This window comes from Scophthalmus maximus, chromosome 13 (assembly GCF_022379125.1).
Source record: "Scophthalmus maximus strain ysfricsl-2021 chromosome 13, ASM2237912v1, whole genome shotgun sequence".
NCBI lineage: Eukaryota > Metazoa > Chordata > Actinopteri > Pleuronectiformes > Scophthalmidae > Scophthalmus > Scophthalmus maximus.
In genome coordinates, this window is record NC_061527.1 from 17,189,520 (window position 1) to 17,217,234 (window position 27,715).

The window sequence follows — 27,715 nt, forward strand, 5'->3', positions numbered from 1 at the left end:
TTTGAATTTATTGTGTGGCGTGGCAATTCTCCGTTGTCAAGGGGTCACCTCATTTCATGTCGTTCTCAGAAGAAAAGGCGACGTAGTGGCTTCGATGAAATGAAGACAGCTCTGTCATCTTCTGAGCAAACTAGTTAAAGTGGTCCAATCACTCTTCTGTCGTGCATCTGTCTTTGCATCATCATTCTGTTTGTCTTTTCTCTCTGTGCCTTTACATCAAATGCTCCTCTTGTCATTCAATAAAGGGAGCGTGGATACGTTTTAATCAAGGCCAGTGCCTGTCTAATGTTCTGCCTCATGGGGATTTTCTGCTGCCTGCCCTGTTGAGCTCTCACCATCTGTGGAATGTGTCGGTTTGTTTGAGCACTCAGTTGCTCCAACACGAAGCTGCTATCACCATTATGATTCCTGCAAACAAAAGCATACTGCACACAGATCTGCCTCGCTGCTTGCCAAAGAGCTGGCAGTCGAACAGGAAGTATTGGCTGCTATTTATGACCTCCGCTCTTACATAAGATGGACTTGCTGCTAAATGCCATGCAGAGTGAATTTCATATGGGTTAACATCGCAATCCCGAGCGCATAAAAAAACATTGAAATCTCATCAGCACTGAAATCCAGAATACATAATTCAGCATGAAAAATAAATGTCAAAATGCATCAAGCAAGACTTTGCTTATTAATTTAGTGCCTGTGACTCACACAGATTCACACAGAAGCGCAGACTAATGGGGTTGGTGAGAGTTCTCATTAAAATCATCAACTTTGATCTGCCGGGTCACACCAAACTTTTATTTTGTTTTTAAACCCAAAGTTGTCAATGCATAGCAAACAAATGTGGGGTTTATTTCACAGATCAAGTTTGTCACTCACAGCAATCACTTGCTTACATGCTGTCAGTTGCTATGACGATAACATGGTTGGTTCTGCTGCGCTGGAGAAACACCAATTCACTCCCACCCAGAGTCGGGTTCACTGCTCGGCAGCTTCTCTCTGGTTGGCGAACAGTGGAGCATGTGAGGCAGAGCCAAGCACGCCAACTCCCCACGGAAACGGTCCTCGTTGATCAACTGTGGCTCCTCACCTCGGCCCTCAGAAGCAGCTGCAGAGTGAGCGCCCCCCGGTGTTCACCCAGGGGGATCCGTTGAGAGAAACTTCATTTGATGCACATAGCGTAGTTAGCATGCATTTACTCGGAGGAATAACCAACTTGTTTTGCATATTGCATGAACGTCGTCGTCACCCTGAACATCCCGCCGCAATGATAAAAATCTGTCAGTTCAATAAGGGGCTGCTTGATAGCCAACAGGAAGTGATCACCAAATATTGATATGGCGTTCACTAGGCAGATATTCATGGTCCCGGAGGATGGATCCTACTGACTTCCCCTTGACTTTTCTTCTACAGCCACTCTGAGGTTCATGTTTTTGTTTTTAGTGTAATGGCTCGACACTTTTTGCATAGATTTGCATAAAATTTGGTACAAATCTTTGTGGTTATAATATCCTACTGACTTTGGCATTACCATGACATTTCCTCTCACACCACCATAACACATGACGCGTTATTTTCTGTGAAATTTCTCAATAACTATTTTTATGGATTGTCAGGAACTTTGGTAGCCCAATTTTGTTCAAACCCCTTAAGTTTTAATCAAGTGCCATAGTCATGTCCAAATTTGATCCAAAATCTAGTCAAATACCTGCTCAACAAATATCATTGTCATCGACCTCAGCCAAACTACTATTTCTTCTCTAATGTTTGTGTTTCATTTAACACCAATTTGTGCTTTATATCCTAATATAGAAGAAAAAGACCTGCACCCAAACACATGTTGTTCAACTCAACAATTTCAAGACTTTTATTTTTTCTTTCACATTTTCCCAGAACATTCATCCATTCTATAAAGGCAAACATACTCTACACAAAGTAGAGATGGGAAATAAAGAAATAAGATCTATAGTGCAGCTGGAGGCCCGGGTAGCTCCGAGGTGCAGTGCGCGAGGTTAATATCAATTACTGTTGCTTTTTATTTTTGCTAATTCAGCCCGAGTGACTACTCTCAACCAAACCATACATGCGCTCTACAGCTAAGCTAAAGATGCCTTAAAGTTAAAGCGTAAATATTTGAAGAGCTAGTGCAATATTTACCACCTGCCTGTTCAGCTCTGATGATGAGATTGCCAAGTCTGAGTTAATGAGAGAAATGACTCGCATTGTGCCAGAGGGTTGCTAACCAAGCATGGCTCCCTGTTACAGGTGATTACACTTTGTACAATCCCAACTTAACAGGGCGTCTTGGATTCTTTCCATACGGTGAGGCAGATCATCCCATCTCACCCAGTAATGAATGTTTTCACCATGGCTCCGGGATTCTGGCTCAGACTGGGGCTCAGTGCTCAGGAGCCCCAGCGGAGGCCAAAAATATGTTCCACGTACGTACACACACACCCACAAGCATATTCATGGCAGACTCTCTGATCTGATGTGTGTCTGAATGATGATCAAGCTGCAGTTTTATCTAACCGTTTTTCTGACTACAGATGTGCTAACATATTTACTCCTTAAGATGATTGACTGACTGTAGACGAAAGGAAGATCACCCGAGGCGACAGTTGCGGTAAAATCCAAAATGTGCATCCCCCTCCTGCTCCCAGTCTTTCCACTCTAAATCACCCTAGTGGCATTCATGGGGCTGCTGTTGCTGCTCTTCCTCCTTGTCAAAGTATCTGTAGGGCCTTTTGTTGTTACAGTACCACCTGCTCCATCTTCCTTGTTGTGGAGGAAACAGTAGACCCCATAGATGCGAAATTTCTTATCAGGGAAGCCCAGGTGTCGGACACCTGGCTGGGATCCTCCACAGCGTGAACGGGGGTTCACTATGGGGTAACGGATGCTGCCATCCTCCAGCCAACCGGCTTCGCAGCGGTCCAGGAGCTGGAACTTCCATGCTGCGTACAGCTGGCCCACTTTGGCCGCCACAGAGCCATCTCGAACGCAAGCCTTCACTGCCTCCGCATAGTTCACCTTCTTAAAGCGTTTGAGGAAGTACACTTTGCCTGGGGGGGGGGGGGGGGGGGGGGGGGTATAGAGGGTGAGGAGGGGATGTTTGTTGTAAGAACATGTGAAGAGGTGAAATGAAACAAAGCAAGTGCATCGTTCAAGTGAGAGAAGTGAGGGGGGGGGAAGCAACAGAGACAAGCTGAGCCTGGAGGGGAGTTATTCTCAGTTTTCCTGGCCTCTACACATGATTGTGCTCAGAATATAAACTCATTCAAACAACTGTCTGGGCAGCTGCTCAAAAATCGAAAGCCAATACAATGGGGAGCACTGTAACTCAACATTACTCCTAAAACACTAACATTTTTGCTTTAATCCCAGCTCTGGGGAGGCACTTCGCCTGGCAGTATTAGAGAACGAGTGACCTGATTGGTTGATTGGTTTGAACCGAGCTGCAAAACAAGGTGGGAGCCTCTCCTAACTACCCGACCTAACTTGGGGCTCTCATCATGAAAATCATGTCCGCAACCTCAGCTTTGCACTTGGCTCAGCTATTGATTTTGTGCTTGTTTATGTGACTGGTGGCTATTAGAGAGGCAGAATATTGTCTGGTGTCCCCCAGGGGACGAGCAACAGCATCGGTCCTGACCACTGCCCGAGCTGCCCACAACAGACTGTCCACAATAATTAACACACGAGGGAGGCCGTGAGCCATCATTTAAGGTTTCTGTCATACTATTCTTTCCCTGAGGGGAGGAATTGCTGGCTGTCCCGAACAATTGATTTGTAATTCATATGCAGAGCATTGTCTTTTATCTAGTAAGTGTTTCAAATGCTGAGAAGTTTTTAGTTATCTATCAAACTTCAAAGTGGTGCAATGCCTGCGTGAAGACGCATGTTTTTTTCCAAACAGAATTTCTTTTAATTCCCCGTTGAGCAATGATGCACTCTGTTCCACTAATATTGTAAATGATTTAAAGATCCAGCTCCACAGCTTAGGGAAATATACTTATTTTACTTGCTTGCCGGGAGTTAGATAAAAAGATTAATACTGTGCCACTCAGGCTAAATATGAAGCTACAGTTGGCAGCTTAGCTTGGCATAACACACAGACCGGAAGAAGAGGAAAAGAGTTCTCAGGCTCTCCAATTGACAAGTTACCTCTGATTTGCTGGACCCGTACAAAAACTTGTTTGATTGATCACGGGATCGATTATGTGATCACACAGTGAGTGAGTCTCCTGCCGGGCGGCTGACAGCTTTGTTAAGCCAGCAAAACACTTTTGAGCTTCGCTTCCCCTTAAGCTGTGCATGTTCCCACAACAGACATGCACAGGCAGTTCACCGCAGACAGGGCGGAACAGAGAAACTCTTCATGCAAAATCATTTGTGACAGAGCAACAGCCAATGGGAGAGGTCCGACAGACGTGCAACTCTGTCAGTCAGGCACATCCTCAGGGCTGGCCCTGCAGTCACAGTCCAGGCGTAAATGAATGAAACAGAAATCGTGCATTTTACTCTTTAGTTTTTGTACAGACTAAATGAGATGTGTCAATCAGTGAGATATAAAGGTGTTAGTAGGGGAATTTTGGACAGGGCTAGGCAGAGCTAAGTAGCAGCTCACTCCAACCACCCGCGTGTAACTGCCTGGTATGAATTTTCTCTTCTAACTCCCAGCAATGACAGCAGATAAGATTGTTTCCCAAAATTACCAGCTATTTTTCCAATAACCAACATTGACTTGTTTGAACTGCACAGAGACCGTCAGTTTCCATCCTGATGAAAGTTAACCCGCAGCCTCTGACTTTTCTCAAGTTCATTTGAGTTTTTCTGAACCTGCAGCTGGCATGTGCGACGGAGACACTCTCAGACTCTCTGAGGGAATGTGATGTAAATCAAAGAACTGGGAGATGAAAGGCATTGCATGTTACCCAGCGGACACTGTGGCCCTAGCAGAGCTGAATCAACACAGCTTGATCTAAATCCAATGGCCTTAGGCCTGCGAGATCACAGGCGGAGATTAGAGACACAGACCTCATTTCCCCGGCGGTCCCACACTCATGATACATCCTCTTTCTATACAGTATCACTACGACCCAACTCAGTTGGATGTCTTGTTGTCTTCCAATCAGGAGCCCCGGATGCACGATGCTGCGGCTGCGTGTTTGTTTTGAGGTGTACGATCATGAACAAAAAGTGTTCTTGACCATCAGATATGCACATGCATGTGCACACACCTGCGGCCGCCGACCTGCGTATCTCTCTGGTTCTCACCATTCAGCTTGGAGGTGAAACAGAAAGCATCATAGCGCTCGTCCTCCTTGTGCCTGTAGCCATAGTTACGAACACCAGCGGGGTTGTCCTTGCGGCCGCACTCGTCGCGGGGATGAGAGATGGGGTACTGGACTGAGCCGTCCTCCAGCCATCCAGCATTACACCAGTCCAGTCCCTCCAGCCAGGCCTGTGGAAGGAGATAATGTAGGTCAGTGGGTCACACCGAAGGATTAAAGACATTGGTGGGTGAAGAAAGAATGTGGTTTATCTCTTCTGACATAACTCCATTACACTGGTCTCCAATGTGTAGGGATTTAAAAAAAAAAAAAAAATTTAAAAATTTTCTGGTCTGGTCATATTTTTTATTTCAGAGTCACTATCATTGATATGCCTGTAAATAAATGTGACTTCTACCCTTTTTCTAACAGACCGTCCATGTTTCAGCAGGAGGGATGGTTTGCATTGACCTTGTGCAGTTGAGAGTGGGAGGCCAGGATGGCGTCCTGCTGTTTGCAGGCATCCTCCGCCTGGTGGTAGTTGAGCTTATAGCGCCCCTCACGGGGGTAGTAGGGAAACACCACTCCTACAGTGGGCAGAGATAAGTTCACCGTTGAGTGCGAGGCTGTGAAATTATGATTTTCACTTAAATTTCATTTGATCTGAAACAGTCTTTGACCAACACTTTAGACAATGGCGGGTACAATCGAGTTTGAGCGACAGTATTTAGCAGCTTTAACAAACCCCCCCCGATGGACCTAATTCCTGACCTTCTAGGTCAAGGTTGACAAATCCCGTGTCATCTTCCATGTCATTAGTGACTTCACACTCGTAGCGTCCATAGTCCTCCAGCGTGACATTTTGGATGATGACCGAGGCGTCGCCTGGTCCAGCCTGCTCCAAAAACACACGTCCTTGGTACGCTCCAAATACACGCTGCTGCCTGGAGACATTTTTCACACAAGTTTATGTTTTTTTTCTTAAAAATGTGCAAGACATTATTCAAAGGTAGACTTAAGTTGGCTACTTTACTTGATAGCAAAACATCTATGTCATTTCTAAGAGTTGATTCCTAAAGATACATAGAAATATGAGTTATGATAAGACTCTTCAGTATAACATGAAAGAACAAGGAAAGGAAACCATCAAATCAACATACAGTATTGTTGGTGTGAGGAACGGGAACATTTGACCAAAACGATAGAAACCGACTCACTGAATGAATGACTGACTGAAAAATGCAGATGCAGAATGTACCTCCCAAGTTCCACAAACACGTCCTCAAACTGCAGGGCATCTGTCACTTTGGTCCATTTGATCCGGATGCGACCCGGGTCGGTGTTCTCTGGCTCGTGATGGTATCTGCAGGGCAGAGTGATGGAGCCACCGCGATGTGTCACCACTTTACCCGGAGCTGTCTGCACAACGACTGCTCCAGTGTCATCCTCTGTGGGAAGGAGGGAGACCAAGAAAAAAGGTGAAATTCAACATTTAGCATTTGCGGAATGATATGATTATTTTTTTCTTCTAATCCTACTGACCGGTTTCCGTATACTTTTTTAAATTTTCAAATTATTAATTTACTTTGCAAGTGGGTAAAAGGAATTATCCATGTCCATGCAAATATGCGCAATTTAGTCCTCTAAGTATTGTTTGCAATCACCATCGACACTGCCGATATTTGTAATTAATATTCTAATCATGATGTTCAATCTTTGATTCTCATTGTGAGGGAGATCACAGCACGACTCCTGCGCAACTGAATCAGCATCAGCGTGAGCTGTGGCATTCGCGCCTCAACGTTCAGCATAGCAATACTGGAGAAAATGGTTTTGGATCAAAGGGGTCCAGTCTGCAGCTCAGGCTCTTCTCTGTCTGGATCTGTGAAAAGACCCACCCCAACAGTTTTAACCCCAACCTCTGCTGAGAGCAATTCATCAAAATGACCCAAGACTAATGGTGGGCACAGGCCTCGGCGTCCACATGGATAATGAGGAGATCCAGTTTGCATTTGCTCAGATGCTGTGTGTGCATCCAGGCAACCAAGCAGCACGCGCATGACAAGCGTGGTATAGACATTTAGAACACTTAATGAGCAGCTACAAGAGGTTTTCTTCTATGTTGTGACCAGATAATGGCACCTGCAATTATTCATGCCAGCCGGCAATTAGTCCTGTCACTGCTTTCTGCTCTCTGCAAAGTTGTTTATCACCAGCAGCCACGAAATCACCAAGCGGTGTTTGATCATGACTTTGAGCACATTATATCACAACACTGAAGGCTGCGCTGCGACACACTGACGTTCATGTCACTCTTCCATTGAGGGGTTCAGAGACGACCCGGGGGTGTTTGCACACGGGGAGCGTTTTGTGTCCCTGTCACTGCACTGGTGACTCTGAGTCAGGGGCCCTGTGTGAAGAGATGGGGATCTGAAGATGAGAAAGTGCATTCATCATATTGTCCTGGTGAAACTAGAAGCTAAAGAAGCAGCCAGCAGCTTTTGATCAGATAAACCCACTGTACGCAGTCTGCCCAGCACACAACAGCTGACAGACAAAGTTACCAACTAACCGGAGACTTAATCAAGATGAAAACAGAGAGCCGAGGGGAGTCAAGGATGGACAGGGCTCCAAACACCACTGCAGCGAGATGATTTTGCAGCTCTGTACCTCGTGCTGCTAAGACACTGATTCAGAGGGAAGCATAATGCCCTTGACTTCGCTACATTTATCCAGCGGCTGTAATTTCGTGTTTCTTTTCTTTTTGCTTAATCTGTAATGTTTGATTGTCAAGAATTTACATACAAAACACATGTAGAGCATATGATGTATAATGTTGTTATTACAGTATACCCAATGTCAATTTGCTACATCATTAAATCACCCCTATATTAATGTGATATCATCCAATAATACACTGCACTATGCAATAAAGACTAACATTCTACATTATGAGTACTTTTGCAGATATGTCTGTACCTTTAATTAAGTCAAATTGCTTTTATCTTTAAATATATTACTATATATTTACTTTAATTACAATATTTGTTAACACTGACTGCAGAAGAAATAATTATACAGTATGACCTTTGAGCTGCTTTGTTCGGGTAATGCCAGGCAGACAGGAGGAGGAATTCAATCATTTTAGAATATCTAATACACAACCAACTTTATTTCTATACATTTTTGTTCAAAAGAAAATAGTCTATAATCCAGTCGATAATTTCAATTGCAGTCATTGGTTATCTAAGCATGTAAAGTAATTCATTTCAGTGCTCCGATGAATAAAAGAAAGTACATATATCTTAAAGAAATTTGGGAACATTTCAGAGATGCTTGTCATTTTGCCAATGAGCACCATTAAGAAACATGAATGAAAAAAAATGTACTCACCAAGAACGTGCACCACTTTCCTCTTTCCCTTCTCTATGTCAGCAGGCAGAGAAGTCACTGAGAGGGCGTAGGTCAGGCTGAAAACCAAAAGGGATAGTTTCCCAAGGGCCAGAGGCTGAGACCCCTTTGGGAACTGCAGGAAAGGACAGAGCAGGGACACAGGAGAATCACAGGCTCATCGGAAAAAGGTGGAATAAAAAAAGTAGTAATATTCAGGGGCACAATCAAGATCAATCAGCAGTTGACTGTATAAGCATATATTTCCCATGTACCACGGACAAAATCCATCTGTCTCCTGCGTTCTCCAAACATCATACCATCGAGCTTAAGTGGTTGAAGTTGAGTGAAGGTTGAAGTTGATAACTTCAACCTTCTCATTACAAGAAAGTAAGTTTATTATGTTCAGACTGAGAGTTGCTTTAAAATACCTCAGCAGTCTGCTACACACATTACTCACGGTTACAGTTTAAAAAGAAGAGATACTCCTCGGTGAATATTTAAAACTTTAAGCTTCTTTGGCACTTTTTATGCTCAGTGCCAAGTGAAGGAGGTGCACACAGTTTGTCATACATATTATTCATAACAGAGAGAGGCAGACAGAGGCTTCAACACTTTTCAAACTCTCATTACAGAATATGTGATGGATCACAAGGTCACTGCTGCTTAATCTAGTCAAGTGCTCATTATCTTTACATGTGCTGTGTGTGTGTGCGTGTGCGTGTGCGTGTGCGTGTGCGTGTGTGTGTGTGTGTGTGTGTGTGTGTGTGTGTGTGCGTGTGTGTGTGTGCGTGTGTGTGCTCTACAGTGAGTGGCTTGTATAGGTATGCATGTGACACCAGTGGTGATGCAGCAAAGCACATATCACATTCTTTATTGTGGATGGAATAAAATCATCACGACAAAATAAAAGAGTAAAGCTACTGTATGCTCTCTACCTGAGGTCTACATTGCCAGTGTCCCCTATGAATAATTACCTTCTATAAAGCAGCACTGCTGCAGTACATAACGTATATGAACATGACGACAGGCCCCACTAAGGCAGAGTTACTAAAGCAGCCACTTCACATGCACGTTGCACACTAAAAACAGCCCCTGCTGCATCAGTTTTCTCAAGGTTAGTCCGGCGATCACCCCTGCAGGTCTCATGCAGCGCAGAGGACTGCAGAGCAGAGTCGCACTATTCAAGCACAGAAGTGAACTTACCATGGCTATCACAACAGAAATACTGTCTAGATGAAGCAGATGTGCCGCTGTGCGCCGTTTAATTTCCTCAGCCAGGCTGTGTTGTTCTGCAGCACCACTCACCTCCTCCTCCTCCTCCTCCTCCTTCTCTCTCTCTCTCTCTTTCTCTGTTTCCAGTCCCATCGCTGATCTCTCGCACTGCAGGGGAACCACGAGTGTTTGTGGGTTCCGCAGTTCTCCAGTGACGCAGCACACATTTGACAGAGCAGACTGTGTGTGTGTACTGTAAGTCAATCACAGCAATGATCTCACACTGATTCAGTGTTTGTGAATCTCTTTCTGTGTCTTATTATCCGAACCCATTAGAGCGACTCTTATTGGTAAGAGAGTCACACTTTGTTTCAGTTGATGCAGTGAAATCTCATTGACTCTCAGGCAGAAACACTGTTGCTGTTTAAAGCCAGTACAAATAATGGAGGCTGTTTGTGTTGATGATTGCAGATTGAGACTGCTTGTTTTATTCAAGACAACTCAAATCCTGGTCCAGTCGACTTTATATCTGTAGGATGAAGAGATCGTTTCAATAGTGTTAAAGTAATTAACAATGATAATACCACTGGTGCAATGTAGCCTACAATTGCTCAAATAATTGTGTGTAAATACAAATTTGAAGAAGTATTTTCACTTTATTAAATTAGGCCTATGCTTCAACTTCGCTACAATGACTGAAATATAGCACCGTACCTTTTACTCCACCACATTTATTTTGCTTTTGTTACTATTATTTTGGAGAAAGTGTGAAACATACTAAATTGCTAGCATATTTTGCTAACTATGCAATGTGACTGTGTCTGCTTTTAGGTCCCTAAAACAGCAGCCATAACATTTCCTCCACCACTGAACAATATTACTATTAAATACCAGGTATATGACAAACACATTCATTTATAATGACATATCATTAATTAAATGGACGGGGGCCTAAGGTATTAACTCAAACAAATTTGCAAAGAATTGCTTCCAAACTAATTTGATTGTGGTGCAAATGACCTAGTTATTCAGTGAGTTGACTGACTTCAGTAGATTGAGCCAGTGGAGACGGGCTCCAATGGAGAGTTCCTTGTGGAAGTGACCCAGGCCTCTCCGTTTGCAGCCAGATAATATAACATAAAGCTTTAAATGTGTCAGAAAATGGTCGACAAGCTCACGTGAAGGAGGTAAATGGACTGATTTATACTGAGCTTTTCTAGTTTTATCGTCCACTCAAAGTTCTGTACAGGACAAGTCATATTTGTTCATTCTCACAGCACTTTCTCACAGCACTGTCTTGCCTATAGGACACTTCGAAACGTTCTCTGGAGGAGCCGGGGTTCGACCAGCGACCCTCTGCTCTGACGAACCACTCTTCCTCCTGAGCCACAGCAACTCAAGGTAAGTCTGATCATGAGGTTCTGCAGCTCTACGTGATTTTTGATCAACTCCCCAACAGCATCACTGACACGACTGACATTGAAGTCTCTCTCAAGCACCATATGGGAAAGGGGTGTGGGCTCAACATGAGCCTTCCACGTGAATGACTCTTAAATAAGCGAGGCTCTCGAGATCATAGCGGGCGACAATGAAAAGAGACGGGCCTTGAAGCGTGAGGCGGCTGCACTTTCTGTTATCAGAAAAAAGAGGAGAAGAAGTTGCACTGATGCCTACATTATGGCGTTCTGTGCTTCTGATCACAGAGCAAGAAAGTGGACCTGTCAACTGCGGTGCAGCTGCCAGAGTTACTGCAGTGCTCCGCGAGAGCTCTTCACAGTTTGACACGTGGGCCCAGGTTCTCCCTGGAGCACTGCAGACCTACCAGCAAGAGATGCAGCAGAAGAGGGAAACTGTCAGTTCGTATATTTTACTGTATTAAACTTGGTCTTAAGTTATGGTTACAGTCAAATGAAACCAAATATTCCCTGCCCCGAATTAGACAAGGCCTTCGCACGACAGATGCTCCAGTTTAGTGCCCCAAGAGCGGAGCAGAGAGATTATCCCTGTACGAATCTATTACGGGTTAAGAAATGAACTGTGGGCAACTTGTTTTTCCAATATTGTTATAGCACTATGGGATTTCTCTGCTACTTAGAGTGAGGTTATCATCTCAAATGAAACAAATAAAAAATGTATTTCTCTCAGCAGTGAGGCAGCAAGCTGAATCTTGAGGATTTGAAAGTCCAGTGTGTGAAAGTGAAATCAGGAAAGTAGCCTGCAGCTAAAAATGGGGATTAACAATCGTTGTTTGTCCATTAGTGCATAAAGATGTCCTGAGATGCATCAGAATTCATCTCTGGAGGTGCATGAAAGTGGTCGATGGATACACTATGGAAAATATCATAACCGGTTTTCTAAAAGACCTAAAAGGCCTGAAATGATCCCACTGGGTAATAAATAAGTACATACATTAATGACCAAAGTCTTTTCATGTATGTAAGAAGTCAATATATTGCTCAATTGTCTCTTATTCTGGGGCTGCATGGTGGGGCCTTGATTTGAATCCCCGTTCGATCCAGCCAGGGCCTTCCTGTGAGGAGTTTACACGTGGAGTTTGTGGAGTCTGCTTCCTGCCACACTCCAAAGACATGCAGACTGGGGTTACGTAAATTGGAGACTCTAAATTGACCATGAAATTTGAGTGTGAATGGTTAATTGTATGCTAATTGTATGTTGGCCCTGTGATATGCTGGCGACCAGTCTAGGGTGTGATCCAGGCTGGGATTGATTCCAGCCCCCCCGTGAGCCTACAAGGATAAAGCGGTATAGAAAATGGATATATGGAAGGGGTCTCTTATTCATTTGCTAATGTGGGTGTACTTTTACTCATGAAAACATTTCTTCGAAAGACAATCACTAAAAAAAGTGAAACCCACGTCACCGTGGTGTGAAATGTGTATATCTTTATTTTTCCCCGGAGCCGCCCGGAGCAGAGATCTGCAGCAGAGATCTCCTGTGACTCCCATCATGGGATTACAGAGCTGTTTGGAGCAGCCGCGTTTGATTTAAAGCCTCTGTCACTCTCACAGAATGCACATCTAGCATGTGCGGACGGGGGCTGTGCCACACTTCGGCATGAAAAAGCTGCTGAGCCGACGGAGAGTGAATTAAATGAGTGTGCCTCTTTTCCTCTCCCGGCCTGTTGGTCTATTGCTCAGCGAAGTACAAGGGATAATTACTTATGAGTGGCCCACTGTTGTTGATGGAGTAGGGATGGAGAGAAGGGTCATGCTGCTGTTTTTTAAACATAAATAACCCCCTTCATCTCTGTCAAGAAAACAAGGTTTGTTCATTCGAACGACTGAACTGCATCCAACAACATCATTACTGAAAAGGTTTGAAAAATTGTATTTGTCAATTAAATTACACGGTGTGATGATAATCTGCTTTTTGGTCCGCTTTTGTATTTTGCACTGACGATTATCCTCACAGAATTGAAATTCTGATTAAATGCAAGAAAAAATACTTTTTCAGTGGCAGACTGAATCACCCCACGTGTCTGAAGGAGAGGCATCGCATGTTGTTGCCCAGACTGTACAACCTGCTCTGCTCCCAGTCGACAACATGATCCACATTCTGCTCTATGAACTCACGCAGGTTTGTCCTAATTTAATGTGCAATAGTCTCTGTGCAATTTCAATATCTGACTTGTAACACTGTTCACACTGTACATATTGGGTTTACACTGTATAGATCATTTCTATTTTTTATTTCCTAGTGTTTATACTGTGTTTATTTATGAATTACCCTACTCTACTATTTTTACTGTTGTTTCTATTTCTCACTATGCCCTCTGCTGCTGTGACAGGACATATTTCTCCATAGTGGGACTAACAAAGGATTATCTTATCTTATCTTATCTTCTTATCTCATGTGTCACTGTCCCAGCTCTCAGAAAAGGGACCCAAGAGTATGACTCAAGAGGAAGATGTGAAAGTAAAGATTAAAAGGATACAGAAATCCAAATAGGAAAACAAAGTACAAAGTGTCGTGCTGAAGCAAAAGTAAAGAAAAGAAAAAACTGGCAAGGTCAAATGCATGATCAGGTTTCAAACAGGCAGACTAAGAACAGAGCTCCAGAAAGTTAAGGCACGTGGCACAAGGACAGTCTGGCAGCAAGCAAGTGGATATTGACATGTATAATAATGAATAGGGAGCTATAATAAGAGAACGAGGAACAAGGGGAACAGGTGAGTTATTAGAATTGGGTTTACACAAACAACTGGACTGAATGAATGAAAGGGTGGATGAGCAGACTGAAACTCACCACCATGACAGGTGGTCATTAAAGTGTGTTAGTCGGGGCAAACAAAAACAGGAGGCATTTATTGGATGTCTTTGTAAAGGCCAGTGATGGGAGCACTGGCAGTGTCCCGCCCACACAGAGCGAACACACAGCAGCGTCCCTCAGCAGAAAAAGAAACAGAGGATCAATGAACGTCAGAAGAATATTGAGTCATTTCTTGTAGATTTGAGGCCTTTCTCGTTTTCCTACTTAGAACGGGAAAGACGAGCTGTCTTCATAAAATGGAGATCGGCTGGTGTGTGTTGACCAGAGCCACATCCTAACCACTCCGCTCTGAGTATTGATCTGTGGTGGCTCCAACAAATAGCAAGAATATTTTGGTTTCATCAACACCCTCACACACAAATAAACACACCAACCACTTCTTAAATCCTCACATTGTCTCTTTGACGTGTGTGTGGGCTGACGTGGACACAAGTACTCCACTTTAAAAGCACCATCCCAAAAAATCGAAGAAAATAGTTGCTTATTTATAAAATAATTTGGGTGAAAGATGCAGTCAACTTCGCCAGTCAATAAATGAAGCAATATACCAGATAGTGAATGATAACACATAACTCTCAATTTATATTGTTGGCATATTGTAGAGTTGTTTTTTATGAATAAACATGTGGGCTTGTTTCCTGCAGAATTCAGTATTTTATCGACAACATATTGCACTATTGTATTATAGCAGCTTTGGCTGGACTTGTTCTTGCTCAACTGTTAACTGCTTCCGTCTCCTCTCTGCGTCAGCTATACGAAAAGTGAAAACAGCTCTTTGGTTTGACTGGGTCGTTTGAAGCACTGAATGTTTTGAGACTCGCCTCTTCTCTCTTGCATTGAGTCATGGTGTATCTGTGTTCGAAAAAACCTCGGCAAAGATAATTGCCATGCGCTTTTTTTCCAAGGTTGAATTCACAGAGGATGCTTTACAGCATGTTCATCGTATTTTTCATCATTGACGACAGCAGCCACTGCTGACTGGCAAAGTGCAAACTCAATCGTGTGCCTCTGTTTCTTTACGACGTCTTGAGGAATAAAATAGAGCTATGTGTGAGCAAGAGCACAGTGTAGAGTATACATCTAAATAATCATAAATAAAAATCGTTCCTATGTCAGGTTTTTAAATATCTTCTATGAAACGACTTTTTTTCTTGCGTAAAATGATAAGAAAACTGAAGCCTCTTATTTGCATGTGGAGCAGAGTGGTTGTTATGTAACAGTCAGACAGAACATTGAGCGCTAATCTTGTGGTGACAGACTGGAAACATAATTGCTTTTATCTTCGTCTTCTCTTATTATTTGTCTTCTGCTCTGCGAGCACGTTCATTGATTAATGCACAAAACAGGTTGCGATGGATATGTTTGGTTTATCGCCAGCTGTCCTGATGATGTTTTTCTTATGATGCAACCTGCCCACTCTTGTGTGTCCCATCCCATCCAGTACCGACCTCCAACCTCGGCAACATGTTGTTTCAGCCATCAACAGCCTATTTCCCTGAGTCCTTGAGGCAAACGGCCGTGGAAAGGTTGAATAACAACGACAACAATAACAATATCAATGTTCATTCATCTCCCTTTTTCTCACTCACTGGCTGAGTGGAATAGTGAACAGGTTTGATATAAAGAAGTATCTCCAGCCATGCTCGCGGCTCTGTGAGGGTATTCTTGAAGGCAAAGCATTGTTTTGAGCTACATGCCAACGACAGCATGCTAACATATTCACCATCTCACTTCAGGATAGTACCATGCAAGCAATTTACCTGGGGCTGGTGGGATTGTTGTTATCTTAGCAAAGCCTTGTACAGATTTGATTTCTGACCCGATGGAGGAGCACATCCTCTTTGAACCATGAATGTCTATACCAAACGTCGTGTCAATTCAGGGATGACATATCAAGATATTTCCCAGAATATGTCAAAGTGGTCAGTGGATCATTATGAAAGTCATTGGTGCCTGTGTTGGAAGAGGAAAATTCAGAGGATCAGTCAGTGGGATTCATCCTCTGAGGATCATGAATGTCCCCAAAGGAGAATCATGATAATGTGTAATAATTGGACTGACAATTCAGTCTGGACCAAGGTGTTGGACCAGCAGACCGACCGACCTGTCATCATCGCCCAGAAACATTGCTATGCGAACCAAATTTACTGACCGTGCAGCTGCTTCAGTGTTTATACATGACATGAAGAAAACAAGGGCTGAAAGCATATAATTGAATAAGCACTGAACCCAAAATGTTGAGCAAAATTATTTTGTATTTTGGCATTTTGGAATATGGCAGTTAAAGTAAAACAGCTCTTCACGAATCATCAGATAAGTGGTTAACTCCAAAGGTCAATGAAGATTAAGAATTATTATTTGTCTTTGTACTTGGTGTCTTTCTCTTCACTGTTTGGTAAACCCGTCTGACCGGGAAAGGGGCTGATCTTGAGGAAGAAATAGGGATTATTTCGAACCCGCAGGGCCACTAGGACGGGAGTGACCGTGTAGAGGAGGTTAGCTGCCAGCACACACCAGAAAACATCATTTGGGATATGAAATGGAGCTGTGGTGCGAGGATGGAGGGATCCTCCAATATGGGCCCACTGGCACTAGAGGGAAACACAGATCAAAAGGTTGGATTGCATTGTCATCAATTAATACATATTGTACCGATCACCGCCGATACTTCCACTGATGTCTAATGTTTTGTTCTACATAAACATTAATGGCAGATCATTTAATGTCTTCATTTTTCTTCACAGAAACATTCCGGAGTCTTGGATGGAGTTCATTTTCCAACAGTCATTAGTCTAATATAGAGAGCAGGATCTCTGACGGAGGTGATAAACCACTGCACAGATGATGTACAGACTTAAAAAGTAAGAAGAGCGCAGAGTCTGCCACCTTTCATAAACGCGAAACAAGATTTTAATCCAGGACTTTGTCTCCTCGTGGTTTTCATTTTTCTGTGCGATACGGACAGATCACCACCAGCTTCCTTATTACACAAAATATGCTTCACTGAATAGATGTGGTCCAGGTAATTATCAAAAGGATGAGCGCTCACAGCAGGGAGTTTAATTGCAATTACATGCGTCAGACCTCTTTGTACTGAAGAAGATGATGATGAAACCTTTAATCAATCTGAGCCATTCAGTGAATGAGACTTCAGAATGCAACGCGTGTATCTCCACTACGTTTTCACAACCAGTTACACATATCGTGTTACCTGAATCATGGCCCCAGCGAAGAACACCGTCCAGTCCGACATCCATGTGCACCCGGGTTTGAGAAGACCGTAAACAAACGCACCCAACAGGGGTAGTCCATAGAAGAACAAGTGCAGCATCTGTAATAAACAAATGAAACACCATTTTCTTTTACTTTTTTTACCTTTTTTTTGCAAAACAGAACATTTCGTCTTTTTTCCCTTATAGATTTTGACTTGAGTCTGTGTTTTGCAACATGCATAAACTCTAGTTAACATTGCTGTGTTTTTTTTAAGTAGATATCATAATTTTTATTCAAGTGAATAAGGATTCTTTCCCCTTCAACTCTATCAGTCTATGTTGTTGTTGACCAGCTTTCTAGCGGACAATTAATACAGCATTTCCTCTTTCTCCTTTGGTCTGTACATCACTTCACCTTCCTACCCTGTAATCAGAAGAGGGCAGCTCAAGGCTCAAAATATTGCCATTATGCACCTTATTTAACATGCTGCATGAAAGTACCCAGACAAAAAATACTCCAAATTGGCAGGAAAAAATACAGCAAAAATATTAAAACGTTTTTGCAGTAACCATGTAGGTAAGTATCAAAAGTAAGCCGCTTTGTTTCAACTAGAGCGTGTATTGTTTTCAGTATTTCGATTTTGTACATGGTCCAGGGTTTCCAACTACGACCAACATCATTCCATCCTTTTAATCAAATCTCATGTTGAATATTATTCCCCAACATAACTAGTAACTGCAGCAATTTGATGAATGTAGTAGGGTAAAAATTACAACACTCCCCTCTGACATGTTCATTTAGTAAAACCAGTTCTCACAGAATGGAAACACTCAAATTCTCAGTCTCAAAATTGTTCTTAAGTGCAGTGCTTGATTATTTCTCTTCTTTCCAGCTCTGCAATCACTCAAAAACAAATTTACACCCTCAGCACAAATTATTTCTCCCACAGTTGGGTCATTACTGAGACTGTCTTGACCTTCAACTTAAAGTATCTGGCGCAAGAAAGCCAGTTTCCCCTCTTTATGAAAACCCTAAATTTATACCACTGAACAGTTTCTTTTCATTCTTGGTCCGGGATCTAGATTAATTCTAATGAGTTCAGCTCACGGCCTAAAAGGCAATTGTATATGCCCTTCAGTCCTCTGTTAAAATGTCACATATCGTCCATCATCCTCACTGAATAAAGAGGTCAGTAATTGCAGAAACCGTGTAGCCCTGTGCAAAATACCAACACACACACACATGCATGTGCACGTGCGCACACATACACAGATTTGCAACAAGACATACTTCCACATGCTGCACACACACACACACACACACACACACACCCTCGGCCCACGTCCCACCCAGTGAGATGCTGATGGGGGCTTTGGGCGAAGGATTAGCTTATCAACTTCTCAGCATGCGGTTCGTCCGTCTGATCAATGACTCACAATTGTGCCTCGACTGCCACCTGACAAGGTCTTTGGATAACCTATTGACAAAGCTGTGTACACCGACAAAAAGACAACAAAACCCGCAGCAGTGTGGGGTCGGAAGCAGAAAGTCAAAAGGAGAGCAGACCCACCACCAGTCACAATACTAATCTGTTGTCTATCTTAAGCAAATGAAAGAGGGACACAAAGACGCACTGGCCCCTCACCCCGCACTGTAATGATGGAAAATGTCTCTGTAATCAGCTGCCAGCTCAGAGAGCGGAGGAGATAAGGGCAAGCTTCCTGCACACTCGCAGTGATCTCCATGAAAGCAGAGGTCCATTATGTGGCTGCTTCTTTCAAATCAGGCTGGAGAGGAGCTGGCAGGGGCTGCTGGTGGGAGAGAGGGGGGGATGGAGCACTCACCATGACTCTGGGGAAGCCCACTGGATCTTTCAAGTAGGGTTCGTAGTGCTTCAGGTAGACAGAACAGGCCTCGAGTGGAGAGTCCAGAGCCACCTGGGGGGGGGGGTCGACACAACAACAGAAACACCTCACAAAATAATGAAGTGCAGTATGACATCACCACAAACTGCTACTTTAAATTAGAATAAAATAACCAGCTGCCGGAGAGAGCTTCATTTACCGTACAGACATTTACCATCTTCACACCCAACTCAAGAAAGCAAATGAACTATTCCCTAGGTTCCCAAACTATTCTCTTACAATACTTCTTTTAAAATGAAAAAAATCAACATAGTTGTTTTGTTAAACTATAACATTCATACATTGTTGCCCTAGGCTTTAAAGCCAGATCCTTTTTAATAAAAATTCCCCTGAGGTCAGTTAATTAAACACATTGCTTGTTAAAGCAAATGTTATACCCAGTGTCAGAATCCGTGTCCCTCCCTGGACTACTCTGCGTGAGCAGTGTTGCAGGCTACATGACTTTCTTTTTTAAACAACCATTACAGTCCTTGCCCAAACTTTGTCCATGACATAAATGTGATGTACACTCACCAAGCCTCTGAGGATAGTGAAGGCCATGGCAGCTAACAGAAGCAGAACCAGCATCAGGTCCAGGGGACGCCAAATCAGTTTCATGCTCTGAGCGTGCTGGGCCTGTGGGGAGACGTCAAGACAAATGTACAGAATCGTGCTGGTTAGTCCGGTTTCATGTCATACTCTCACTTTAATGAGACCTGTTTCCATGGAGTGGAACGGATGAATGTATTAATGTGTCTCCATACTCATGACTCCCTTCAAATTGTATATTGAAAAAAAAATGATTATAGCGGCTGTAAGTCCAAGTCATGTTTAAGACCGATCTTACTCTAGTTTCAATCAAAAGCACTATGTGTAAACTAAGACCACTCTCCCAAGGCTATGGATGTGACAATCACCCATTCGATATCATTTTGTACAGTAGAATCACTTACTCTATGTCATGCCATTAAGACTGACTCAAGACAACCACTAGTTCATGTTATAGAAAAAGAGGTAGCAAACATATTATACTGAAATTTGGCAAAATAGCTGCTGATGAACTGAAGACCTTCTTTCAGATTGAAAAGAGCGCACCACAAATTCCTACAATGGCAACAATTGCACCACGGGAAATTACAGCAAGTCTTTTCATGGTCTGAATCCCCGCAATGTATATTGAACGGATTAAAAGCATTCAGCAAACAGTACTTTTCGAAGCCTTTCTACATTCATATCAAGGTCTAACCCTCCATGTGTCGGACTTACATTGTATCCACCGATCAGTGGTCTGTCCTTGGGCCTTGTGAATAGCGTGACAGCTCCCCACAAAGGCATCAACAGGAAGAGAAAGTTGAGCCAGAAAACTGGACGGATTTCTGAGCCATATTTACCTGCCAAAGAGAAAATAGGAAAGAGATTTGAATCAGTTTGTACTTGTACCAATCACTGCAAACATCTCAGTGTAATTCGGAAATCAAACTTCCTATTAAAACCTCTGTGGGGCACCTAGGGCTAAGGCATACAGTACAGCGTGTCTATGATAACGCAACAGAGAACACAACATCTTTCCTGTAGACGGCTTTGATCCTGTGACACTTTTTGCGAGCAGTTTGAAAACAACAGATGCTGTAAGTCTGCTTTCTGCTTTGTTCGGTGGGCTGTGACGGCAGGCGAGGCACCGGGCGCGTGGGAGTTTTGTTGGCAGCCTGAACTGTGACACTGATCGTACATGGCGGTGCAGATGTTCACTTGATTAAAGCTCATCATCACAGGACTGGTAGACGGGGAATAGAAGATGAGGCTCACCTGCCACTATTCCGGCAATGAACACACTCATGTTGGCGCTCAAAGAGCCCGCCCAGAGCAGGCCGAGGGTACGGTATCCTTTCCTGGGACAGAAAGAATGAAAGCAAGGGTTATTATACTGTTGTAGAGAAGGAAGGTAAGATGGAAGGTAATATGGTGAGCGACAAGGTGATAGTCAGTTCAAGGCTTTTTACACATCTGTCATACGTGTTTTGTGTAATACAAAGCTGTACTGTGTAGCGCAAAGCTGCTGATCTTGCATCCATTTTAAAAATACTATAACAGTCAGGCCATTGTGACTCATATTGAACACTTTAAGCATCTGAATTAAAAGCTTAACAAAAAGTGTGTGTATTTATGTGTATACCAAAAAAAGGGAGTGAAAAAAAAGTAGCGCATAGATATACACACACATTTTTAAATATTTCAAGGTTGTACATAGTTATTTATATATACATATTCATATATATTATATTATTATATATTACTTATGCATTATTTAACATATGCGGCCCACATAAGTGAGTGAACATTCTTGTCTTTCCATTTTGGCAGGCTGCCAGTTTAAATTCATTCCAATAGAAGGTAAGTCCATATTCTTCCACAATAGTGTTATTATCCCTCTGGCCTGTGAAAGTCCAAATTCAATTAGTAACGAATGCCGCAGAGTTACAGCAGTGTCTTCGGGGTATATTTCCAGTAAACATAATTTGGCTTGTAAGGGTATTTCCTTTCCAATTATAAGGCTTATTCATTCACCCACACTCTTCCAGCTGCAGCTCTGTAAACCCCCATAAACAGTGGCCTCGCCACAAATATCAGGAACACAGGGCACATTTCACTCAACCCCTTAGGTGTAAAGTATGAGCCACATGAGCCATTTTTTCCTACAATAGCTTTAATTTTGTGAGGGTCTTGTCTGTTTTCCAATTTCTAGACAGTGGACATACAGACTGGTTAATCATATTTACTATTTCTTTAAGGAAAGCTAAAAAATCGATTAATAAAAAAATGGGTATAAATCGTTATACTGAGATGTACTTTTGCAAACATAAAACTTCTACATCCACATTGTTGGTCATGAAGACAGGGTATTGTCTGTTGTCTTTGCTGTCATTCCAAACAGGCATTTGAGAAAAACGAGCTTGACGTAACTTGAACTGACTTCGCCTTCACCCACCTCTCTGTTATCCTGCTGATCATCACCAGGTACATGACAAAGTGTGCTATTCCATCCCAGTAGCACATCATGATGGCATAGGCTGTTCCCAGATAGGGCTCTCCCTGAAGCACATCACATGAACACATATTGTACAGTATACAGTGCTGACAATAGATGTTGAGTTAACATGAATGTCTGCGTTTTTATTCTGGTGTTCAAGGGCTTCGGCTGGACAATACGGACTAAAACCTTCCCTGCTTTTACTAGTCGTTGTTTTGATTTTCACACAAATAGTGTCTTTTTTGTGTCATATGGGCTTATGTTCAACAAGAAACCTACTGTTTTCTGGTAGAATTTCATAAATCCAGACATAATGCCATCGTATTCCAAGGCACTCGTCAGGTCAATGACACAAGTAAATGAAAATTCAGCAAAAACTGCAAAGGAAAGAAAATATGATGTCAGGGAAGATGAAAATAAGAATGCAACTGGCACTGGACACACAAAAATGCTTCTTATTAAAAGTGAGTACTGTACAGTTCTGCTTCAGATTTCCCAAAACGAACAGCTTATTAGTTCGGAAACCTTGACGTTAAACATCGTCTGAACAAGCGTCTTTCAAAACTGTGCAAGCTTCATGTTATTTCTCAATCTGCTTTGTCTATGAAAATACAGTGTATTAGTAAGGAATGACAGAAATGAATGTATAGCAACCAGCTTGGGCTCAGACTGGGTGCTTCTGATGTCCACAGTTAACACAGTTTTTTAATATTGGGATAAAATGTCCAAATGGACTGCAGAATGTCATTATAAAGAGTGTGTTTTGACATGGGTGACTCTCCCACAGCTTAAACCTTGGTGGTTTATCATATTCTCCATATCTGTCCTTCACACATATTACACACACACTCAAACACACACACACGCAAACACACATTTTGCCTCTCCTGTGTACCAGCCTCTCTGTAATCCCTTAGGACAACCAGGTTTATCTCTGACATCTAACAGGTGAGATGGCAGGGGGATTATGGCTCTCTGTCATTGAGAAGAGCCCGACGCAGCTTTGCCTTCATTGTTATGGTTCTCCCACACAACACTAGCTTTGCCTTGGGCACGAGCACCAATACATCACCTCATTTCTGTCTCCCTCGCACAGCCCCTGGCATCCGCTGCAATAACATGTCTGTGGGTTAACCCTTGGCCAATGGCAAACACAGTTTGACTAATGGCAACCCCACAAAACAGGGCAAAATACGAGACACTTAAAGTTGTGTGAAAGGTGCACAAGCTGCTGTCACATGAACGAACTACATTCGAGCCCCTTCATGGTCTGTTGAGTCTGAATAGTACTACACGGTTGCAGCGACTGCGGACTCCAGTCCTGTATTAGTATCATCAAATAGCCCTTTTGTCCCAGGAACGAGCAAGAACTCCTTCAAAAGAATAGCTAAAAGGTTGAGAAAGTATAAGCAGCGTGAAGGTCCTCAGCCTGCAGAGGGTCACCCGTGCCTCAGAAACGTCTCAGTAAGCTTCAAGAGCCTGACCAGTCTAAGCCGCTTTCGACATATCGGGCAAAATCAGGACGAATACAATTCATGTTTTCACTCTAAACCAGTGAGTGGTGAGGACACTTTTGGAAATCCTTTAGCTAAACTGGACCGTTTGGAAATACATTGTAAGTAAGTTGGGAAATGCACATTGTTGTGTTGATTACCAAAGAATAAGACGTCTTTAGGTGGGTTGCCACGAGTGATGAGGAAGTAGAACAGAAACACAACGACCAGCACAGCGACACCGGTCCCCAGGATAACATAAGGCCTGTGGAAGCACAGCAATGTGACTATTATCTAACAGAAATAACAGCACTTTGTCCATGTTTTAAACACAATCTCAGTGCCAACACTCTGCCCTTTTAAACAGAAATCTCCCCTTTTTTTCTGCTTCATTCTCTTCACTAGACCTTTTCTCCATGGACGTTGTCTTCCCTGCAGTGCTAAATTAGTAAATGATGATGAATGGGAAGTCAGACAGAATGATAATCGCATGCAACAGCCAAAGTTAGCACCAGGAGAAATAATGCAGAGGTGTGAGGGGAAATCTGTGTGAGAGATCTGTGTCCAGTGAGAGCAAGGGCGGCGCTGCTGAAGGATTCCAAGGGCAGTGTCACACTGAATTTATCCTCCTGTCTACCTGCTTTTTAAATAGTAATAATAATAATAATAATAATAATAATAGAAAAAAACAAGGTGCAAGTTGTAAGGTCATATTTAATCCAAGAACTTGCAGATTTGTATTGTTGAATTTGAAGCATCACTTTCTAGTGACATTTGGCGATTAAATGCAGATAAATTGCTCCTGGTATTGATCAGATACAAGTCTTGCGAAGCAAAATGTACTTTTTGGGGGGAATATATACATTGACATTTTTAATAAACATATTTCTTATCGTATAATTAGGTCCCTTGTATGATTTAAGTAGCCAGGTTTTTTTTTTAATCTTAGTTGCAGAATGATGGATTTAAGAATATGGTTTACTGCAATATTCTGTTCATACTGCAGTGGTGGTGTGCTTACCAGTGGTGTAAAAGCACTGTTTACAGAGGCTTAATCAATCAGGCAGAGGTGTAAGAAACCACAAGCTAAGGCCATGTTTGTTCAGCACTGCCCTGCATGTTCACTGGTCAAAGATACCACTGCCTTTCACTGGAAAAGATTAATGTGTCCAATGTATCTCCCAGCAAACAACATTACATCCTTGGAAAACTCACAGCGTGTCCTCACAGAAGGAAAACAAATGCTGCGAGAGCAGAGGGAAGCTCCCTTGCCGCCTCTCCAATTCAGCACTACAGGAAGATTTATGCACACAATGCTGTTTGTTTGCAGAGTGGAAGAGCATGAGGCATTTTGCATGTCAAGAACAATTCATCAAACTCCTCTGTGCGGTCTCTATTGATTGTCAGTTTCCAGACATTTGAAAGAGGGGCCAGCACAGATATTCACACAGGACGAGTAAAGAAAGAAAGTCTGAAGAAGATGAGGAATATGTTTAGCAGTGTGGAACATGTATTTTACCACTGACTCTGTTTATTTAGCCTACAGTATGCAATCATCGACTGTAGACAGTAAACTCTAAAGTAGTATCAGACAAAAGATATCAAATATAGGTAGGAAAGTGATCCCTTACAGAAAAACATAATTAACATCACGTCAGATTGTCTCCACAAATGATGTTCTTTTCTTCTCCTTATTCATCCAAGAAACAAACAGGTTCAATCATTGAAAGAGTTTACACATTTGGCAAATACAGTGTGAAAATTAGACTTGTGGAATTAGCGGTGCTCAACATAGTCAAGGATCTGTGAAGTTGATTTTAAGGGATAGGGCTTTAAGCTTGCAGTGTCCTCTAGTGGTGGCTACACTGTTGGTCAACTCATGATGCAGTAAGGGTCACCAGCACTATTACACATCAATATACTTGTAATACCATTTTGATTGTATATTTATATATGTTGTTATACGTGATGTGGATGTACTACTATAACGTCATAGCAATGATTTACAGCTTTCCCCCAAAAAACAAACATTTAAGGGGAGGACATGTACAGACTGTATGTGGCAACAGACTAATATTAAAACAGTAAATGTTATGACTTACTCTTGAAGCTCTGGAATGGCGTTCATGGCATAGAGAATGCCGAGGGCAGAAAATGAAAATAGAAAGACCAAAGTCTCCATCTCTTCAAACGCAGTTCAGCCCCCCTCCCTGCAGCAATGCTGAAATAACAGCACAGTACATAACAACCTTTTATAGCAACAGGAACAACTGATATTTAAATTAAGCAGAGACATGGATGTATTCATTAAAGCTGAAATAAACAAAATAAATACTTTACGTAAGATTACATGAATATCATGAAATAAAACCCATATTAAATCTACATGTCTTAATAACATGGAAGAGAAGCAGAGCAGGCTCTTACCGTCAGGCTACCCTCTCAGTGGACTAATCAAATTACAGCCGGCCCGAGGCAGACATGGCCTGCTCGGAGAAAATAATCAAGTGGAGACAAAGAAGCTTTTGGGGGGAAAGTTGTGCAATAAGGTTTTGTCAGAGATTTACATAAGTCGTATTAGAGAAAAGGCCTACATTCCATTTGACTGAGTCCTGTTCTTTGGTGCAGTCAGTGTTGTGATTTATGAAATGTGCATTGCATATAATGCTCACAGAGCCCACAGTGTCTAACTTTGAGAAGAAAGAGAGCAACATGCTGAACAGTGTGAACTTAATTAAAAAGCATCATGCAACTCTTCTCCAGCATTGTTGTACACTGTATGGATGTGAAAATGCTATAATGTCATTGTGGGGATTAAGATCTGAACATGCTTTTGTAGGCTCTTTTTTATTCCTTCTAATTCTTCCATCGGGCAAATGTTGGTGACAGCTTTTGGCCTAAAATGTCTGATAATGTTTTCATATCCAAAGACATCTTTGCATTTTAGTAGGTCCAGAGAGACCAAAAAATGTAGTTAGGCTCCTTTTCTGTAACTGAAATTTACCTCAAGCTCTTTTTTTTTTTTTTTTACCTCATGTACAAAGATGATTTAAACAGAGAATGTGTCTTTTACGTGCCTTTTGGCCTCAGGACTGAGAAAATGTGCAATGTACCATTTATGGCGACTAACTTGCTTAAATCAACATCTGAAAGGTAACAAAATAAACTGTGTAAGACTGTAACTTCCCTGCATTTCTGCCAGGTATGCAGTTATAGCAGATGATTTATGATAAAGCTCACATTGAAAGGACACAAACAAGAAGTGGGAAACATTTCAGGAGTGCATTCTCCAAACACGACCACAGTAGTTCAGTGGAGACAAATTCTCTCTGTTCTCATTTACATGCTTTTTCTCAGCTCCTGTGTTTTCCATTTCTACTACTTCTACTCAATTATTTTTGTTCAAATGGCCATTGCCCATATTCCAGCTCAGTAAAAAACCCCGCAGCTGATTGCAGGAGGATTCCAGTAGGGTGCGCCACATTCACACTAAAAGGGCAGACACCATCCCAACATAGAGAGAAAAAAGGACACTACTGTCTATCTCCAAGTTTTGAGAAAAAATATAGATATGTTTCTAATAAAATATTTTCAGAACTGTCTCCAAACATTGTTTTAGAAATCCTGATGCAATTAAGCCGCTGAGGATCCAGAAAAATGTTAGTCTCAAATGACAATGTCCTCAATGATAAAAAAAACATGTATTACAATTGAGTAGCTAAGATGTGCGGGTGGGCATTTATCCTACATTCTGTATCATCAACCGCCACCTTGCTGAACGTTAGACAATACAACAGACTGAGACAACAATTGCACACCCCTGCCAGTATCCCCCATGCACATTACCTTGAATTAAAACAAACACACACACATGCTACACACGTACACCAACCGTCGCTTCCCACAACCCT

General features: G+C 42.4%; 2 protein-coding genes and 1 long non-coding RNA gene across 9 annotated transcripts in view; 1 reads left to right on the forward strand and 2 right to left on the reverse strand.

Annotated features, from left to right (window-relative positions):
• Positions 1 to 1,832: 1,832 nt before the first annotated feature.
• Positions 1,833 to 10,043, reverse strand: hapln4 (hyaluronan and proteoglycan link protein 4). 2 transcript variants are annotated; one of them, XM_035646562.2, is made up of 7 exons: positions 9,867 to 10,043; positions 8,664 to 8,787; positions 6,529 to 6,718; positions 6,042 to 6,214; positions 5,742 to 5,857; positions 5,275 to 5,461; positions 1,833 to 3,059 (listed from the first exon to the last, which is right to left on the reverse strand). In XM_035646562.2, the coding sequence occupies exons 1-7, from the start codon at positions 10,026 to 10,028 to the stop codon at positions 2,668 to 2,670; spliced, it is 1,344 nt and encodes a 447-aa protein (XP_035502455.2). In that variant the 5' UTR covers positions 10,029 to 10,043; the 3' UTR covers positions 1,833 to 2,667. The 2 variants fall into 2 exon arrangements, with proteins under 2 accessions (XP_035502455.2, XP_035502454.2); XM_035646561.2 differs by having other exon boundaries at positions 8,664 to 8,796.
• LOC118317678 lies at positions 6,587 to 17,393 on the forward strand. 4 transcript variants are annotated; one of them, XR_007031966.1, is made up of 7 exons: positions 6,587 to 6,748; positions 8,706 to 8,851; positions 10,023 to 10,130; positions 11,183 to 11,276; positions 11,579 to 13,210; positions 13,350 to 13,472; positions 16,911 to 17,393. It is a non-coding gene; the product is annotated as an uncharacterized LOC118317678 (long non-coding RNA). The 4 variants fall into 4 exon arrangements; XR_004795485.2 differs by lacking the exon at positions 16,911 to 17,393 and adding an exon at positions 15,608 to 16,259 and having other exon boundaries at positions 6,588 to 6,748; XR_004795487.2 differs by lacking the exon at positions 16,911 to 17,393 and adding an exon at positions 15,608 to 16,259 and having other exon boundaries at positions 6,588 to 6,748; positions 8,709 to 8,851.
• The window catches only part of tm6sf2b (transmembrane 6 superfamily member 2b), a 31,145-nt gene continuing 19,831 nt past the window's right edge, over positions 16,402 to 27,715 (reverse strand). Inside the window, exons 1-11 of one of the 3 annotated variants that reach the window (XM_035646563.2) lie at positions 26,232 to 27,136; positions 25,907 to 26,025; positions 23,966 to 24,069; positions 22,591 to 22,688; positions 22,270 to 22,373; positions 21,090 to 21,172; positions 20,550 to 20,674; positions 19,818 to 19,919; positions 19,224 to 19,316; positions 17,378 to 17,497; positions 16,402 to 16,757 (exon numbers count right to left, since the gene is read on the reverse strand). In XM_035646563.2, coding sequence (XP_035502456.1) covers positions 16,521 to 16,757; positions 17,378 to 17,497; positions 19,224 to 19,316; positions 19,818 to 19,919; positions 20,550 to 20,674; positions 21,090 to 21,172; positions 22,270 to 22,373; positions 22,591 to 22,688; positions 23,966 to 24,069; positions 25,907 to 25,986 — 1,146 coding nt within the window. In that variant the 5' untranslated portion in view covers positions 25,987 to 26,025; positions 26,232 to 27,136 and the 3' untranslated portion in view covers positions 16,402 to 16,520. Of the gene's footprint in view, positions 16,758 to 17,377; positions 17,498 to 19,223; positions 19,317 to 19,817; positions 19,920 to 20,549; positions 20,675 to 21,089; positions 21,173 to 22,269; positions 22,374 to 22,590; positions 22,689 to 23,965; positions 24,070 to 25,906; positions 26,026 to 26,231; positions 27,137 to 27,715 lie in introns of those variants that run through there. The other 2 variants (XM_035646564.2, XM_035646565.1) reach the window with 2 other exon arrangements.